At 40.8% G+C, this 18,209-nt stretch overlaps 1 protein-coding gene across 3 annotated transcripts in view; it reads right to left on the reverse strand.

Annotated features, from left to right (window-relative positions):
- The window catches only part of DOCK4 (dedicator of cytokinesis 4), a 347,529-nt gene that overhangs the window by 36,110 nt on the left and 293,210 nt on the right, over window positions 1-18,209 (reverse strand). For all 3 annotated transcript variants that reach the window (XM_048499440.1, XM_048499439.1, XM_048499441.1), the window contains 3 exons: window positions 9,860-10,008; window positions 8,672-8,758; window positions 6,089-6,193 (listed from right to left, as the gene is read on the reverse strand). In XM_048499440.1, the coding sequence (XP_048355397.1) occupies window positions 6,089-6,193; window positions 8,672-8,758; window positions 9,860-10,008 (341 nt within the window). The remainder of the gene's footprint in view (window positions 1-6,088; window positions 6,194-8,671; window positions 8,759-9,859; window positions 10,009-18,209) is intronic.

The raw sequence follows: 18,209 nt of genomic DNA on the forward strand, positions 1-18,209 counted from the left end.
AGCATGGCCAATTGGTAGCCAATTGGTAGCCAATTGGCCATGCTGGGAGGGACTGATGGGAATTGTAGTCCATGAACATCTGGAGTGCCATAGGTTTGCCATCACGGCTCTAATGGCTGATCACAGCAGCCAGATGAACAGTTTCAATGGCTGCCTTAATGGCACATTAATGACATAGTTCCAGGAAAGTGTGTGGGTCAGCTGGAAATCGAGCATGCAAGATAGCAAAGGCTGGAAAAGGCTGACACTTCTGAACTGAAGTGAAGTGTCCTTCTGCAAGGAAATGTGTACATTTGTATACCTCCCTTACAGTCTTGTATCAGTACCAGCAAGGGACTCCCTTCATTACTTGGCCTATCCACTGTACCATCTCACCAGTTACTGCAGGATCCTGGAACTGGAAATTCAACAATGATTGCTACATAGCTGTTGCGATATCCCCTCTGCCCACAAGTGTCCTGAGAAGATTTTTCCCTCCAAAACTATACCTGCCTGTTTCTTCTGGCTCTGAGCAGCCCTTGCAGTTAGATTTTATAGAAAGTGTAGCATGTGAACAATGTATATCTGTAATTTCTCTGTACTAGTAATAAATATAGCTGGACTTCTTCAACTCAGATTTCAAGGCATCTCCCACTAAGCCAGAGAGTGTTGCTTGTTTAAACAACTACCTTTTGTAGTCAGAAGCGAAGTCGGCACAAGAGGCTTTCTTAAACATTAAAAAAATGAACTAGAATAAGATTTATTTAAAAACAACAAAGATATTTTAAGAAAAAAATAACAAAATAAAGCAGGTGAGCCAATGAGGCATGACATACAAGTAAGCTGTGGTTGGTAGCTTTGGGACTGTTTCAGTTAGTTCAGTAGTACAGTAGATGTTTTACTTTCTTAATACTTTCTTAATACTTTTAAAATATATCAGCCAGGTGTTTTAAAGACTTTACAGATATTAATACTCAGTTCTCCTTTGTGAATTCCACACAGCATAAATATAATGTCTTTAGGATGTTATAAAAAGATCTGTTTTAGGATTTTGTGTTTCCACAGCATGGGAGAAGACAATCATTGTCAGCCAAAGCAGATATTTTTCCTACCTGCTACACAGAGCTCTTGTCAGTTTCACAGTGCACCTGCCATTGTGTGTGGAGATTCCCAATGGAGGTTTCTTCTCCTCACAGCTCATCTATTTGAAATTTCACTGGACTAAGTAGATGAATAAAGTTTGATTAGTCCCGCGAGCCCATGCACATGTCATTTTTCCTTTTTTTTTTTGAAGGAGCTATCTGCCAAGCTATGGCAACACAACTATGTGCCTCTTGCAACTTCTCTAGTTGTGTCACCACAGCAGCAGACAGCCCCCTTGAAACAAACAAAAAAGGGAAAAATGTAAGGGTTGGGCAGGAGAAATAAAGTGTTTATTGCTGCTGACATTCACTTAATAGGTAGGATATGTCCTCAACCCAGGTTGGGGGGTGGGGAGATTGCTACTTTAGCGATCTTTGAAAACCCCAGGTTGAGAGAAATATAATGGGCCTAAATTGTTTTGGAAATGCTATATATAACATCCTACAGACATTATATTTGTGCTATGTGGAATCCACTTTTCTCTTTTTCTTTCTCCTGAGAAAACTCTATTTGCCCTCAGGTAAAAGACAATTTAGCAGGATTTCTCCACACTGAATTGGGCAATCTAATCTCAGATGTGTCCTGTTACACACTAAGGTTTTTGAGCAGGATTTCTCTTTTCTGTTTCCCTAAAGAATTAAATCCACTTTCTCCTCTGTGAAATGTCATTGCCTCAAAAGGTCTTCCTTGCTTATTCTCCTTTAGTGTATTTTCCTGAGACCCAGCATCCTGTAGTGGTTAAAAGCAGGCAGTCTCTAATCTGGAGAACCAGGTTTGATATCCTACTTTTCCACAAGAGCAGCAGAGTCTTATCTGGTGATCTAGATTTGTTTCCCTACTCCTACATTCCTTCTGGGTGACCTTGGGCTAGTCACAGTTCATTTAGAACTCTTTCAGCTCCACCTACCTCACAAGGTGCCTATTGGAAAGGAAAGGAGCTTATAAGCCTCCTTGTGTCTCCTAACATGAAAGAAAGGCAGGGTATAAATCCAAACTCTTTTTCTTCTTCTAATTAAGTAACCAGTGGGATTTCAGTGTATCACTCCTGTATTCTTGGGAATTCAGAACAGACCACTCTTGTCTGTCTGATTTGTCCCACACAAAGAGAAAGCTTTTCACAAAGAGAACATAGCAGTTCATTATTTAACACCTTAGCTCTCTCTGCCTCAAAATCCCTCTCAGTCCCCAAAGTGCTGACTGAAAACTGGCTCTCTAGCTGCCAGAGGTGTAGCTAGGAAAATGAAGTCCCCCCCCACCAATAATGGTGGCCACCCTCCCCCACCATGATCAAAGGCCACTCTCCCCCACTACAACCAAAGAACAATTTTTTGCACCAGGTCATCTCAAAGCCACCATCACATTATAGAACATGTCTCAACTCACAAATCAGAAATAATAGCCAATTTGGATTAATATCAAACCTGCCCAAATAAGCCATAGTACAAGCAAGCCTGAATTTCCATTTCTTCCTCTGAATGCCTATTTGACACTTGTATCTACAAGAACTCCAAGCACTGCAGAGAGAGAGAGAGAGAGAGAGAGAGAGAGAGAGAGAGAGAGAGAGACTTTCTTGACTTGCTCTTGAAAAATCTCTCTTGAGTGCTGAAACTGTACAGAACTTCTACATTCAGATGCAGTTAGCATCTGAATACCAGTGCGAAGAGGCAACATCAGACTTTAGCCTCCATGGCTTTTTGTTGAACCTCAGGGAGCTTACTGTGGGGAATTTACTCCAAGCATTCCAACACATCACTCTTTACAATTCCAGCTGCAGAGAAATTATGAACAGCTATGTGTTTGTGTCCCCTGCTCTTTCTTCTAGGCTGTTTTATTTACAATTTAGACATCACAAACATTGAAGATACAGCTATTATTCAAACATCCTACATTGTGCAGAACTAGGGTTGCCTGCTCCAGACTGGGAAATACCTGGAGATTTTCAAGGTGAAACCTGAGGAAGTGGGGGTTCAGAGAGAGGACAGACTTCAGTGGAATGTAATACAGAATCTACCATACCAAGTTGCCATTTTCTCCTGGTGAACTGATCTCTGTACCTGGAAATCATTTGTAATTCCAGGAGATCTCCAGCCACCACCTGGAGGTAGGAACAATATGACTTGCACTCCTTAGCTAACTATTATGTATCTGAAATTCATTCCACTATCCATAGTGAAAAACCACATTATGCACTTACTTTGAGAGACACGGTATTATAAAATTATATGCCAAAAGCTATACCAAAACCAAAATAGCCACAAGCAACTAAAATAGCAAATCACCATATGGCTTATGCATAAAAAAACCTACTAATTAAAACTTTGCAGGTTCAATTCTTCAAGTTCCATGGCTAGATGGATTCTAGCATTTATGAGATTATTTTGTAAACTCTTCAGATTCTGAATCTCCAAAGTTCATGCTGCCTGTGTGCTGTTTGCATAATGCAGTTTTATAGTGCTAAACCGTTACCTATAAAGGGATTATTTTGATATTCAATGCATTAAAGATCTCCTGCAAATGCAATTCACAGATATCATACTGTCGTCACACAGATATCATTGGGCAGAGGAAGGGACGGGGTGCGATTGGGTGATTTTGCACCCCCCACGTGATTCCCATGGGGTGCGACCAGGGCATTTGTCAACGGATGCCCCCATGAGAGCTTCGCCACTGCTAGCTGCCAGCCAATCCCAAGTTGCTGTGGTTAATTCTTTGTTTGCTGGGGGGCTGCTCTAATTACAAGCAGCAACGTCCTGAATTCCATCACAGCTGTGTTGACAGTTACAGCTGCTAAAGGATCTCTATCCACTCTATCTTCCTGTTTGTCAAATCAGAAATATTAGAATGAACACAGGATTTCACTATTCCAGTACAACAGATTTTGCTATGGTCAGTCCGTTGAAAATCATATATGAATCTGCCATTCCAAAGTTCATTTTCTCCCTATAAATTTTTCATCATAGTTCTGTACAGTTTCATAATGTGATTCTGTTGAAAGCCACCAGACCCAAACTAATCTTTGTCATTGCTTGGTTTTGAGCTCCAACAACTTCAGGCTAATCTGAGTAATTCAGTCTGCCATTGAACTTTCTTACTGATAAGTTTTCATCAACCAACCAACAAAACTGAGGAAAATAAATACTAAGCAATATTAAATGGAAATTTCCAAGATGGGAGGCATATTGTATCATCATCATCATCATCATCATCATCATCATCATCATCATCATCATCATCATCATCATCATCATCATCAACAACAACAACAACAACAACAACAACAACAACAACAACAACAACAACAACATCATTATCTTATATTCTAAAAGCAAAGTTTGCCAATTCTTTGGATACTTAAATTTGGTGATTGGAGCTGTGAAAAGGCAAGACAAATGTTTCCTCAAACCTGAGAAGGACTCCAGATTTGTAGAAAATGTGAAATCTTAAAAAAACACACTAAATGATAAAAAGAGTGCCTACAGCTATAAGAAATGAATTCTTTCAGTGGCTGTTCTAGGCAACCTTGCATTCCAAGGCTTGGTTCTGTCACTAAAAGCAAGGGGAAGAGGACAGAGCCCTTTACAGGCCTATTTTGCCTTTGTGAGAGAACTCATTGAGGTCAGACCTGGCTTGCATGGCCAGCTCCAGGTTGGAAAATTCCTGGAGATATTCTGCCTCGGCTGAATAGAATGCCACCTTCCCAACCTGTGAATAGGCAAGACCAATCTTTTTACATACCTAAAAATGTTTCAGGTTTGCAGAAAAATACAAAAACTACAAAAATACATGGAGCATTTGTAACTTTAAGAAACAGATGCCCTGAGTGGCTATTGTTAGGTTACCATAATATTTTACGCTTGGTTTCTGTGAGTAAATGACAGGGGGAGGGGGCAGGATCATTTCCAGGGCTGTTTTGGCCTTTGAGGGAGGTCTCATTGGAGCCAGGCCTGATAGCAACAGTCTTGACACCACCCAATCTGCATGACTCAGTCCTGGCTGTTTACTACTGTTCAACAGCAGCCAGCAAATGAAAGCCGGTATGGTGTAATGATTAAAGTTTCATGATAGGGTCTGGGAGGCCCAGATTCAAATCACCAGTCTGCCATGAAAACTCACTACATGTTGTCATGCCAGTCACATATTTTCAGCCTAAACTACCTCACAGGGTTGAAGTGAGTATAAAAATGACAAGAGGAAAATGATGTAAGCTGCTTTGGTCTTCACTGTGGATATAAATTAAGTAAATTAAAAAAATTACATAATTGAAGATGAAAGGCAGATAAAAGGTAGGCTAGTGCAGACTGAGAACAAGGGAATGAGGCAGCGAAAGGGGAGAGGATATGGGGATTGCTAGGAGGAGGGAGGGAAAATAACGTGAGGAGGGGGTACAGGGAAAGTGAGATCCCCCCCACAAGTTCTAGAGGGTTATCTACCATAGAAACAGGCCTAGCCCAGTGGCTGGCACTACAGAACTGAACTATACATTTCTTAGGTAGAGGCTACTGGAGTGGTAAATTGGGGAAGCTGAAGACACATGCCAGATAAAGGTAAGCTGCTGTTGTGTGGAAAAGAGAGAACAAAGAAGGAAAAGGGGAGTGGCTATGGAGGGAAGGGAAAGAGAAAAATGCCCTCTGCAAGTCCTTGTGGGTTCCCACTTGAATATAACAAATACAAACTAACTTCTACAACGCTCATTGAACAAGGTGGGATACCCATAGCTTCTCTTTGTATGCATGGTTTGCACAAAGGATAAGCTGTGTCTAGCATGATCAGCTTTTCCATAAAGGCTGTTAAAAAGAATCAGAAACAAAAATCTGGAGCAAGTAGCCTGCATCAAATACAAGGCTGCTGGAGCTGGTTTGGTGCTTAGGTTCCAGTTCGTAACTGGCAGGATTAGAACCACAAGATCTGAAGCTTGACAGGACATTAAAATGTAACCCTAAATACAACACACATCTTTTGTACTCACTCGTAAGAAAAAAGGAAACTTTTTCCCATAAAATCCAACTCTGAAAAACTCTGGCTCCAAACGCTGTTGATCCATAATTTTATCATACAAAGAAGCTTCCATCATCTATGGACGATACAGTGAAATGTTACTTTTGACATCTTTATTTTTGTAAAAGTAGGGAATTCAATGATATTGCTCAAGCCAGGCAGAAAAAAAATAGGATCAGACATAAATATTTTAGTAAAACCAGTATAGTTTAAAGGACATAATTTTGGATTTGAGTTTAAATGCTCAGCCATCCTGGAAACTCATTAACAGTTCTCTCCTAAACAGAATTATACCTTTGTAAGTGCACTGATCTCAATGGACTCAGCATGTAGCTCTGCTTAGTGTAAGTTATTTTAGTTCAGTTCCTGGCCATTTATGCACTTGGAGTCTGCTCCACACTGAGCATACATTCCCTTTGGGTCAGATTCTTGGTTGTGCACATATTTTCCCCACTCCCAAACTCAACGTGACATGAATCAGAGAATCTCTACAGTTTCCAAAAGTGGGTAAAATACAACTTTTCCCCTGCCTTCTCAGAGAAAAAAGGAGACAGTCATGAGTTTCTCTTTGAGTTTTCTTGTTCCTTCTGCCTTCCCTTACTCACCCAACAGCTTTTCCAGCCATGTTGTTTTTCTTATTTTTGTGCTGCTGTTCTATTAATAATTCAATAGACCAGTGAAACTGACATGGTCATTTGAATTATCAATAGACCAAAGAGGGCACCCCCCCCCCAAAAAAAAAGATGGCAAGCAATCTCCCCAGAGAGAAGTTGCATGAAAGGGGAAAAAGTGTTAGGTGGGTGGAGTGGCAGCAGAAGAATTCGTTTTAAATGGAAAACCCCATTGTGAAGCACACAGCCATGCTGCAAACAGAAAGTGTATAAATGACCCCTATCACTCTGCCTATTTTACCCATAGATTTGCTTCAAGGATGAAATGGAATTGCTTCATGTACATTGCCTTAAAGAAAAGGAGGAAACACAGGTAAATAACGAGCAAGTAGTTTTACTTAGTGCAACTAAGGCCCTTTCCGCAGTGCGGAAAGGGCGCCCCTGCACCGGCAGGAATCCTGCTGGTGGAGGGGTGGGGGCCATTCGCACGGGAGCGTGCGAGCGGCCCCCGCAGAGGCTGGAGCGGGAGAGGTGGCTCTGCATGGAGCCGCCTCTTCCCCATCCCCCCACACTCACCTCGTTGTCCTGTGTCGCCCTGCTGGACTACTAAGACCTGCCCACGCTGCCCTCCGACCTCCAGGGGTCGGAGGACAGCGAGGAAGGGTCTCAGCAGTCCGGTAGAGCGACGCAGGATGACGAGGTGAGGGGGGGATGGGGAAAACAGCTTGTTCCCGGTGGTGCCGTTCGTACCGCGCCGGCGGGAACACGCTGTTTTTAAACCTCCAGGAGGGAGGTTTTTGGGGGCGGCCTGACGCCGCTCTGGGGGAGGTGGAGGGAAGCCAGGTCGGCGCTGCTGCGTTTCAGCAGCACCGCCTGTGCAAACGGTGCATTTTTGCCATCCCTAAGGCGTCGTATTTGGGCCGTGTGGAAACGGCCTAAGTTCTCAACTATACTTTTATATGTATTGTCAAAGGCTTTTACTACTTTTATGCTTTGTACTTCCATTTATTTATGTTTGCTCTGAATATGAACAGTGTAGTATCTTTAGAATTAATGTAGGGGCCATGCACAAAAGATATGGCATAATGTTCACAAATATACCAGATAGACTCATTGTAGAAGGTGACATTATACTGAGCTTTAAAAATGAGTGATTATGTGTTATGGGCTGATCCACAACGTTATGTCATGTAACCCAGTCAATAGAAATAAACATAGCTAAATATAGCACTGCACATAGGCAGATTAACAGGGAATATGAGGTACAAAATCTATATAGCTTGAAAACGATATGTAAATGACTATAACATAGTTTCAAGAACTGGATCTCTGGGTCTGATGAACTCACCTTTCCCTTCTCATTGCATCTCCCTATAATCCCGGAAAACTAGTCTAAGGTAGGGTCGGGAGACCCTCTGCTGTACAAAGTGGCACAGATGGAACGAAAGGAATCAAGGACACCCACTTCACAATCTGAAACGTCTGTCAATGTTTTTTTTCTGTATGGAATCAACCTGTCTAAACCAAACACGAACTGAAATAACATATATACATCTTATTTGTTTGTCATCATTTTCCATACATGTGTCCTACAGAAGTCGTTTACATACGTAAGTGACATCAAGTCATAACACACTTATGATGACCCTAGCAGGAGGCTTTCAAGGCAACTGAGAAGCAGAGATTGTTTGCTATTGCCCTCATCTGTAGAATTTTCCTTGGTGGTTTACCATGCAAGTAACAACCCTGCTTAGCTTCTGAGATCTGAAAAGACTGGAGTATACCATGCTGCCTTCTCCTCCCCAGCAGTCATCTAAGCATTCATTAAAACCAAATTCTAATTTTAGCTCAAAAGTTACACCAGAGAAATCTATTTTGCCTTGTTCACTAACATAAGTGATGTTTATGTATTTCTTAATGACAAAAAAAGCCAGCTCCATTACCCGCATCTTGCTGAGGTTTCTGTAGTCATAATAGCTCTCATACTGCTCCGCAATCTTTCTGCAAAGGATAATGCCATTTTCCCAGCACTGCAGAAAAATAGGGAAGAGTATTGTTTGACTCAGAGAAGAATCTAGTCTTTCAACTGTTTTGAACATACTTTTAGGTATCTCTTGTTGGCAGTACAATCTAACATTAACCAACACTTTCTGAAAATATTAGCCAACAGGCAGATGTGACAATATGAAAACTGACAATATGGTTTATTATCCTCTTTTCTGACATTAATAAACTGTACTCACAGAATACTGGAAATCTAATACCTACTGTGGTGACATATGTAAATTGCGCAATAAAATAAAAAAACATAATGTCCAATCAAAATACAGAAAGTTAACATCCCATTAATGCTACTGGATTTAACCAAGAATTTGACTGATGTCAGAAAGATACCCAGTTTTCAGCTATATAGATGGATCAAGGCACATATTAGTATATAAGAAGAGAAGCTCGTGAATTCAGTGGTCTCATAAAAGGTACATATTACCACTGATGAAATCAATACAATAAGGTACACTGGCAGCAATCAAGAAGTAAAAGGTTCATCATCCCCAGAGTCTGGTATGTAGAAGACCAACATTAAGCAAAATAAAATTGTACATCACACGAGGCACTTGAAATGTTCCATAGATTTGATTAATTGTAAGGGTCATGGCTAATTTCTGACCATAGTTTATTTTACTTCAGTTATTTTAAATGACAATTTGGCTCACAAATAATCATTCAAATCCTAATATTCCTTGAGAAATAAAGAATTCACACTTTCCCCACCCACTCTTGCAGAATCACAACTAATATCCCAGCCTATACTGCAGTGAAGAAAGTACTCAGGTACAAGCCACAATTAAGCCAAATATTCGCATATGTACATGAATAATTGCAATTAACAAGCCAATTTCAAGGCACTGTTTCAGATCCTGGTCTGCTATACCCTAAGTAGCATTAATCAGTGGAGTGGTCCACAGTCAGATGATCAACCATAATTAGTCTAATTTGACTGTGCTTTTGCAAAACATCTAAAGCTATAACATGAAAACAACAAATCACTTGCTATATTTATAAGGGCAATATAATTAACAACATAATATGTTTTTAATAATCAACTAGTTGGGCTTAAAAACATAACTTACTTTTCCCCTATCAAAGTTCTGGATGATAGTGAGATGAAGATATTCTTTACGTTGCCACTCTGTTTGCATGGGATAGCTTAAGAATTCTCTCAGCGGCCGGTCTGACCATTCCAGCAGCTCATCATATAGCAACAGTGTGTAAGCAGCCTCTATATTAGGTTACAAGTAAAAATAAAGTATATGTCATAGTGACACATGAAAAGTCCACTTTCCTTATTTAATATAGTTCTTCATGCCTTTTCAGAAGAATCTGACTAAACTGGCTCACTTAATCAAAACAAAGTAAAATAAAAACAATATTAATCAGAAAGTAATTAAGCAAACACTATAAACATTAAGCAGTACATTAGAAAATAATCAAGAACAGCATAGGAATAAAAATAACACAGGGGATAACTAATAAAACTGAGATCCAATCCACAATTCCTCATAAATCCGCTCCCTTCCCACAAAAAAAACGAGTCCAGATTGGAAATAATATACATAAAATGGATGGAAACTTTAAAATGGGAGTGGGAGAAATTTCAAACAAATTCTGGATAAATAAAAATATTTAACTTGATACCTAAAAGCCAGAGTTTCCTGGCAAAGAATATATCCCAGAAGGGGTACCACTACTGAAATGTTCTGTATGTGGTTGCTACCCATCTCACCTCTGAAAATGAAAGAATTAAAAAAAAAACAGGGCTTGGGAGGAAGATCTTAACTGTTGGCCACTACCACATGAGAGAAAGTTCTCCAAGTAAGCTGATCTCAAACTACTCAGAGGTTTCCAGGTAAGCGCTATGCTTTGAAGTGTGCCTGGAACCAAACAGGCAGACAAAGTAGATCTTTCAGTACTGAGATTGTATAATATCTATATTCACACCACAATAATAGTATTTTGTACTAACTGGCAGCAGCTATCGTGGCACAGTATCTTAACACTGGCACAGGATCTTTCTTAGACAACAGCAGAGCTACCCCAGCTAATCCTGATTAGTACTGCGAAGAAGGCAATGGTAAACCACTTCTGACCAACCCTTACCCTCTATGAAGAGACAATCCAAAATGAAACAAGATATAATGCCAGAATAAGGTATTTAATATGGAACTTAAGCTACTGGGGAACAGTGGATGATAAATACAAGTATCACTATTCTTTATGATATCACTAAACAAAAGCTGAAAGGTTGTTTACATGAATGGATGAAAAGGAAAGTCCAAAGATGTTCAACACAAATAATAGGAACATGGAACATGAGAAGCATGAATCAAAATAAGCTTGAAATTGTAATATGAGAAATAGAACTTTTAAACATTTCAATCCTGGACTAAGTGAACTAAAGTGGATTTGATTAGAACATTCTCAGTCAGAAAATTAAAAAGTTTAAATGTTTAAAGATAATATTAAGAACAGATTTGCATTACTAAGTTCAAGTGATTGTAAACTAGAAGATTATGGGTTGACTTAGAAATAAGGCAAGATTGTGCAAAGATTATTCCTGTGGCAAAAGAAATGAAAAGCCTTGATGGATTACTGAGGAAACTCTTAAAATTGCTAAAAACATATGAGAAGCAAAAGGAACAAGTGACATACACAGAATCAAAAGTCCAAATGCAACATTCCAGCAACTCACAAGCAAAGACAAAGAGAACTATTACAATAACCAGTGTAAAGAAATAGATTAGAACAACAAAAAAAGAAAGAACAAGAGATCTGTTTCACAAGAGTCATGAAATCGAAGGGAAATTTAAACCAAGGTTAGGCATGCTGGAAGATCAACACAGAAATACAGAAATATAACTTAACAAGACAGAATAAAGGTGGGAACAATACACTGAAGAATTATCTATAAGAAATGAAAGCATGACAGACTACTTCCAAGAAGAATCTTTTGAAAAAGAGGTTACAGTTTTAGAAAGTGAAGTGAAAGCTGCATTGAGAGCAATTGGGAAGAACAAATCACTGGGAGTAGATGAGATTTCAATACAACTATTCCAAGCCACAAAAACAGAGTCCACTAAAATCTTGACAAGAATATGCCAACAAATGTGGAACACAAAACAGTGGCCTACAGACTGGAAATGGTCAACTTACATTCCAAATCTCCAAAAAAAAAAAGATTGCAGCAACTATCGGACATGGTATTAATTCCTTATACCAGTAAAGTGATGCTCAAAATCTTATAACAAAGACTGATACTATTTATGGAATGAGAAATGCCTGATGTTCAAGCTGGATTCAGAAAAGGAAGAGGCACTAAAGATCATATTGTAGATTTACTTTGGTTACTTGAGTATATGAGAGAATTTGAGAAGAAAATAAGTGTGTATTGTCGAAGGCTTTCACGGCCGGAATCACTTGGGTGCTGTGTGGTTTCCAGGCTGTATGGCCGTGTTCTAGCAGCATTCTCTCCTGATGTTTCGCCTGCATCTGTGGCTGGCATCTTCAGAGGATCCTCTGAAGATGCCAGCCACAGATGCAGGCGAAACGTCAGGAGAGAATGCTGCTAGAACACGGCCATACAGCCCGGAAACCACACAGCACCCAAATAAGTTTGTGTTTCAAAGATTACAGCAAAGTTTTTGATTGTGTGAATCATGAAAAGCTATGGTTGGTATTAAAGAAACTGGATGTTTTGATGCACAATTTGTACTCTGGACAATTGTTATTTGCTCATTATAAACACCTGTTTCAGGGAACCAAATATATGACTGTATACATGGACATCACCAGACAGCTAGTATAGAAATTGAATAGATTACATAATTGGAAGTAGAAGGCTATTGTTAGGACAGATTATCTTTGCAAAACATATGAGGAAAGCAGGATTATATTTAGATGGTAGAGTGAAAATTAGGAGGAGGTACTTTAACAATTTGAGATATACAAATGATACTACATTACTGGCAGAAATAATGACGACTTGCAACTACTGTTGAAAGTTAAAGGAGAAAGTGCCAAAGCAGGACTACAGCTGATCATCAAGAAGACAAAGGTAAACACTACAGGAGAATTACTCAGCTTTAGTGTGCACAATGAGGAACTTGAAATTGTTGAAGACTTCCTATGTTTTGGCTCCATCATCAACCAAAAGGAAAACGGCTACCAAGAAATTAGAAGAAGATTGAGACTAGGAAAGTCCAGCAAGAAGGAGCTAGAAAAGAGTCTTAAGTGTAATGATGTGCCACTGGCAACCAAGATCAAGTTAATTCATGCCATAATATTCCCTATTACTATGTATGGGTGTGATATTCTAAATAACACAACTGGCAGCCACATAAATCCACTTGCAACCAAAAAAAGAGGGGGGAAAAAGATCAGAAGTAAATAATGAAGTGGAAATGCTGTTTTATGGGAAGAAGGTTAGAAAGCAAAACATTGATAAGGGAAATGAAAGTCTAAAAGGTTATCCAGATAATTTTCATGTTTCAAACCCTTCTGCTTTCTAATCTTCATAAAGAGACCTGAAAATTATATGCTAAGACAGTGCTCTTCAGTCTTTCTAGACTGGGCACCACACTGATCTTCAGGACTCTGTAAGCTGCCAGTACCTGATGAGCTGCAGGGCTGGAGGCCACTAAGCTATAGGCATATGACAAGAAACCACATGAGAGACAAGACATTTGATTTAAACATGAAGATATAAAACATTGAAGAAGTAGCTGCCCTATAATCTACATCCAGCAACTTCATCATGCTAGTTTTGGGCTTTCATGCTGAATTTCATGCTGAATCCTGCACATCTCCTTCTTACATGTCTTCAAGCCATGCCAAAAGTAGTCATTTATTGGCATGACATACTGGCATGGGAAGAAACCACCTTATACAGATGCTTCCTCATTACAGATACTCATGGAGAAGAATCAGAGAGGAGGAGCAGAGAGAAAGATAAAGACCAGCTCAAAGAAAGCAGCTACTATTCTGGCACATACAAATCAAGCTTTGTATTTGAATACTATGGAGCAAGCTTCTTTAACCAAGCAAGAGAAATTTTAAGATAGGAATAATGTCTATACAAGGCTCAAGATAGACATGATGGCTTTTAGAGATTCAAGTCCAAGAAACTCAGGCCCAAATGGCTGTCCCTGCAGCCACATTGCAACTATGGGGGATTCATTTTAATTCATTTTTAAAGTATGATAGGGGTCCAATTCAGCTCAGAAACATGGCAAAGGTAGAGGAGGATCTTCTGCCTTCATCCTGCATCATCTTTCTGAAGGTTACCAACACCAGGTAGAACCTTGAGTTCTCCCAGAATTACATGTGACCTCCAAATTAAAGAGATCAATTCCCTTGAGAAAAAAACAGCAGCTTTGCAACTAAATTGTCTATGTTGTCTTTGGCTTTATAATGTGCTGAGGTCCCTCCCCTCTGCAAATGCCACCCTCCCCAGTCTCTACCCTTAAAATCTCCATATATTTCACAACCAAGAGCTGGCAACCCCACCTTGGGTAGAAACAGCTCTGTGGCTGTTATTTGACTCAACCCGGATCTGAACATGCAGGACCCTGTGTAGATGCAGCCCTAACAGGCCAAATAACACCCCAAGATCACCTATGGTCTCAAGTCAAATTGGAACCCTACAGTACTTTAAAAATGAGTTCCTCACACCTGTTGTGTGGCTGCAGGAAAAATGAACCAGTTAGAAATTGCCATGACTGGTTTAGGCCTAAGGCTGTTTCTGCACGGGCGGAAAACAGCGTCCTAGGGATGGTAAAAACACCGTCCCTGTGGTGCTGTTCGCATAGGCAGCACTGTGTTGGGCCCACCGAAATGGCGCAAAAACACAGTTTCCAAAACTTGCTCTTCAAGTGAGGTTTTTCTAAAGTGGTGCCTTTGCGCCGGCGCAGTGCAAACCGCACCAGCATGAGGGCACCGCTATTGGCCCCTCCAGTGTGTGTGAGGGACTTACCTTGCCTTCCTGTGCAGCTCCGGGCTGCTGGAAAGACATACCCACGCTGCCTCAGACCCCCGGGAGCAGTTCTGTGCAGACCTGCCCCTGCGGACAGCGGCAGAGTTGGGACTGCCTGCACAGGACTGTGTGAATGGTCCTGACGCTCCACCGGCTTCATTTAAGCCGGTGGGAAGCCGCTGCCTCTGGCCATGCTGAAACGGCCTTAGTGTTTTGCAGTAAAATCTTAATCAGTTATACCTTTTTAAAAGTCCGCTGAAATAAATGGCCTTAGCAGGGTGTAACTCAGCATTATTAAACATTCACTTGGTAATCACAATTACTGTTCACTCAATGATCCATAAGCATACAACAAGAGGAAACACACTGATCTTTAAAAAATGCTACCTCTCTGTATTCATCCATTTTAAAATATCAATAAATTAAAATACAGCAATTTTTTTTAAAAAATACAGCTTCATTACTTCTATGACTCCTCAGATTGCTACAACACCACTGCAGCTCAAAAATACTTTCTTAAAGTCAGTCTTATACCACTTTCCAGACCATAAAAACAACATGTTTTGGATCTCTTCAGGAAACTAATTCCAGAGAACTGGGTCTGTAACAGAAGATACATGCAACCTAGCTGTGGAAATGTGTGTCTACAGAATAGAGGTCAAAGCTGGAAGAAGCTGTTCTGAATCTCATTTTCTAAGGACTCCTTCTCTTTAGATGCACATAGTTAAAAAGAAAAAGAGGAAATCCTTCAAAAATGAGAATCTTGGGTCATGATGCAGTTTACAGATAATAACCAGAACTCTGAATTCATTTGTAAAAAAACAGGAAGCCAATAAGATCATTTTGATACAATAACTCATATAAGTTAAATGGACATACTGTTTTGTACATTGAAGTTTCCAAGAAACTTTCAAAGGCAACACTACTTTTCCACCAAAAGATTTACCTCAGAGAAGGGACGAAGGTATAGATTTTTTTATGGGGGGGGGTTGGGGGTGGGGCATGGCCACACCTCCCCAAGCTCACTTCCAGCCTCAGTGCTTATAAAAGCAGCTCTCTGAGGCCAGGGACGGCAGACCCCGCTCCCCCCCCCGCCCTGCTCCCCCATAAGCTGGGCTCCCAGCCAGCAGCTGGCAGTCCCTTCTGCCCTCCCCTTTGGGCTGTGTAGCTAGGGAAAATGGAGCCCGGTGTAAAATCTGAGTTTTGCGCCCCCCCTCCACCCATGGGCAGCTACTGTGATGCTGGAATCCACCCCCAACAGCACCCCTTTAGATGGTGTTTAAACTAGAGAGCCCAAATTCTCCTTTTAAATCCACCTTAAAGGGAGAATCTGGAGCCCCTAGTTAAAACAACATTGAAAATGATGCTGTTTTGGGGTGGATCCTCCCGCACCCTGATACAGCATCACTTTCAATGTTTAAACTGGGAACCTAAGATTCTCACTTAAAATTCATGCTGAAGGGGGTGGATTTAAAAGGAGAATCTGGGGAAATTTGGGGGTGCCTGCTGTCAGGGGTACAATTGTTAAGCTAGCAGCACCAAACTGTCATGGTATCTTTAGGAGATTCTCCTGATGATACCACCCTGGTTTAGTGAAGTTTGGTTCAGGGGGTCCAAAGTTATGGACCTTCAAAGGTGTAGCCCCCATCTTCTATTATCTCCCATTGGAAACAATGGGGGATGGGGAACCCAAGAGGAGGTGAGGAAAATTCCTGCACCTGAACCAAGCTTCTTAGGAGGCGAATCCGAGGAACTAGCAAAGATAGTGGTAGACAAGGAAGAAGTTCTGGCAGCCATTGATAAACTAAATGTTACCAAATCCCTTGGCCCAGATTGCATTCACCCAAGAGTTCTTAAAGAGCTCAAGCATGAAATTGCTGATCTTCTCACCTTAATATGCAACTTATCCTTGAAATCAGGCTCCATCCCTGAAGACTGGAAGATGGCCAATGTCACACCAATCTTTAAGAAAGGATCTAGGGGAATCTGGAAATTACAGGCCAGTCAGTTTGACATCTGTTCCAAATTAGTAGAATCTGTCATTAAAGATAAAAATTATAAAACATGTAGAAAAGCAAGACCTGCTGAGAAAGAGTCAGCATGGCTTTTGCAGAGGCAATCCTGTCTTACAAACTTACTAGAGTTCTTTGAGGGTGTAAACAGGCATGTGGATAAGGGGGAACCAGTGGACATTGTCTACTTGGATTTCCAAAAGGCTTTTGACAAAGTTCCTCACCAGAGACTATTGAGAAAACTCAGCAATGAAGGAATAAGAGGGGAAGTCCCTCCTATGGATTAAAAAAACTGGTTGAGAAACAGGAAGCAAAGAGTGGGTGTAAATGGGAAATTCTCACAATGGAGAGATGTAGGGAGTGGTATGTCCCCAAGGATCCTGTGATTGGGACCAGTGCTCTTTAACCTATTCATAAATGACCTGGAAGTAGGTGGGTAGCATGGTGGCCAAGTTTGCAGATGATACCAAATTATGTAGGGTGGTGAGAACCACAAAGGATTTCGAGGAGCTCCAAGCGGACCTTGGATAAATTAGGTGAGGGCTAAGAAATGGCAAATGCAGTTCAATGTAGCAAAATGCAAAGTGATGCACATAGGGCAAAAATCCAAACTTCACATACATGCTACAGGGGTCAGTGCTATCAGTCACAGACCAGGAAAGGATTTAGCGCCTTAGCTGATAGCGTTCCAATGGAATGTCAACTCAATGTATGGCAGCCAGAAAAGGCAAACTCTATGCTGGGGATAATTAGGAAAGGAATTGAGAATAAACTGCAAAGATTGTCATGCCCTCCATAAAGCTGTGGTGCTTAATCAAGCACTTGAGTACTGTGTTCAGTTCCCACGCCACATCTCAAAAAGGATATTGAAGAGATAGAAAAAAGTGCAGAGAAGGGGCAACGAGGATGATTGAGGGACGCAGCACCTTCCTTATGAGGAAAGGGCTGCAGCGTTTGGGACTCTTTTTTTAGTTTGGAGAGGAGACGTCTGAGGGGGGGATATGATTGAAGTCTATAAAATTATGCATGGGGTAGAAAATGTTGACAGAGAGAAATTTTTCTCTCTTTCTCACAATACCAGAACCAGGGCATTCATTGAAAATGCTGGGGAAGAATTAGAACTAATAAAGTTGAAACACTTCTTCAACAACGTGTGATTGGTGTTTGGAATATGCTGCCACAGGAGGTGGTGATGGCCACTAACCTGGATAGCTTTAAAAGGGGCTTGGACAGATTTATGGAGGAGAAGTCGATTTATGGCTACCAATCTTGATCCTCTTTGATCTGAGATTGCAAATGCCTTAACAGTCCAGGTGCTCGGGAGCAACAGCCACAGAAGGCCATTGCTTTCACATCCTACATGTGAACTCCCAAAGGCACCTGGTGGGCCACTGCGAGTAGCAGAGAGCTGGACTAGATGGACTCTGGTCTGATCCAGCT

Source organism: Sphaerodactylus townsendi, linkage group LG06, assembly GCF_021028975.2.
Source record: "Sphaerodactylus townsendi isolate TG3544 linkage group LG06, MPM_Stown_v2.3, whole genome shotgun sequence".
In the NCBI taxonomy this organism is placed as follows: domain Eukaryota; kingdom Metazoa; phylum Chordata; class Lepidosauria; order Squamata; family Sphaerodactylidae; genus Sphaerodactylus; species Sphaerodactylus townsendi.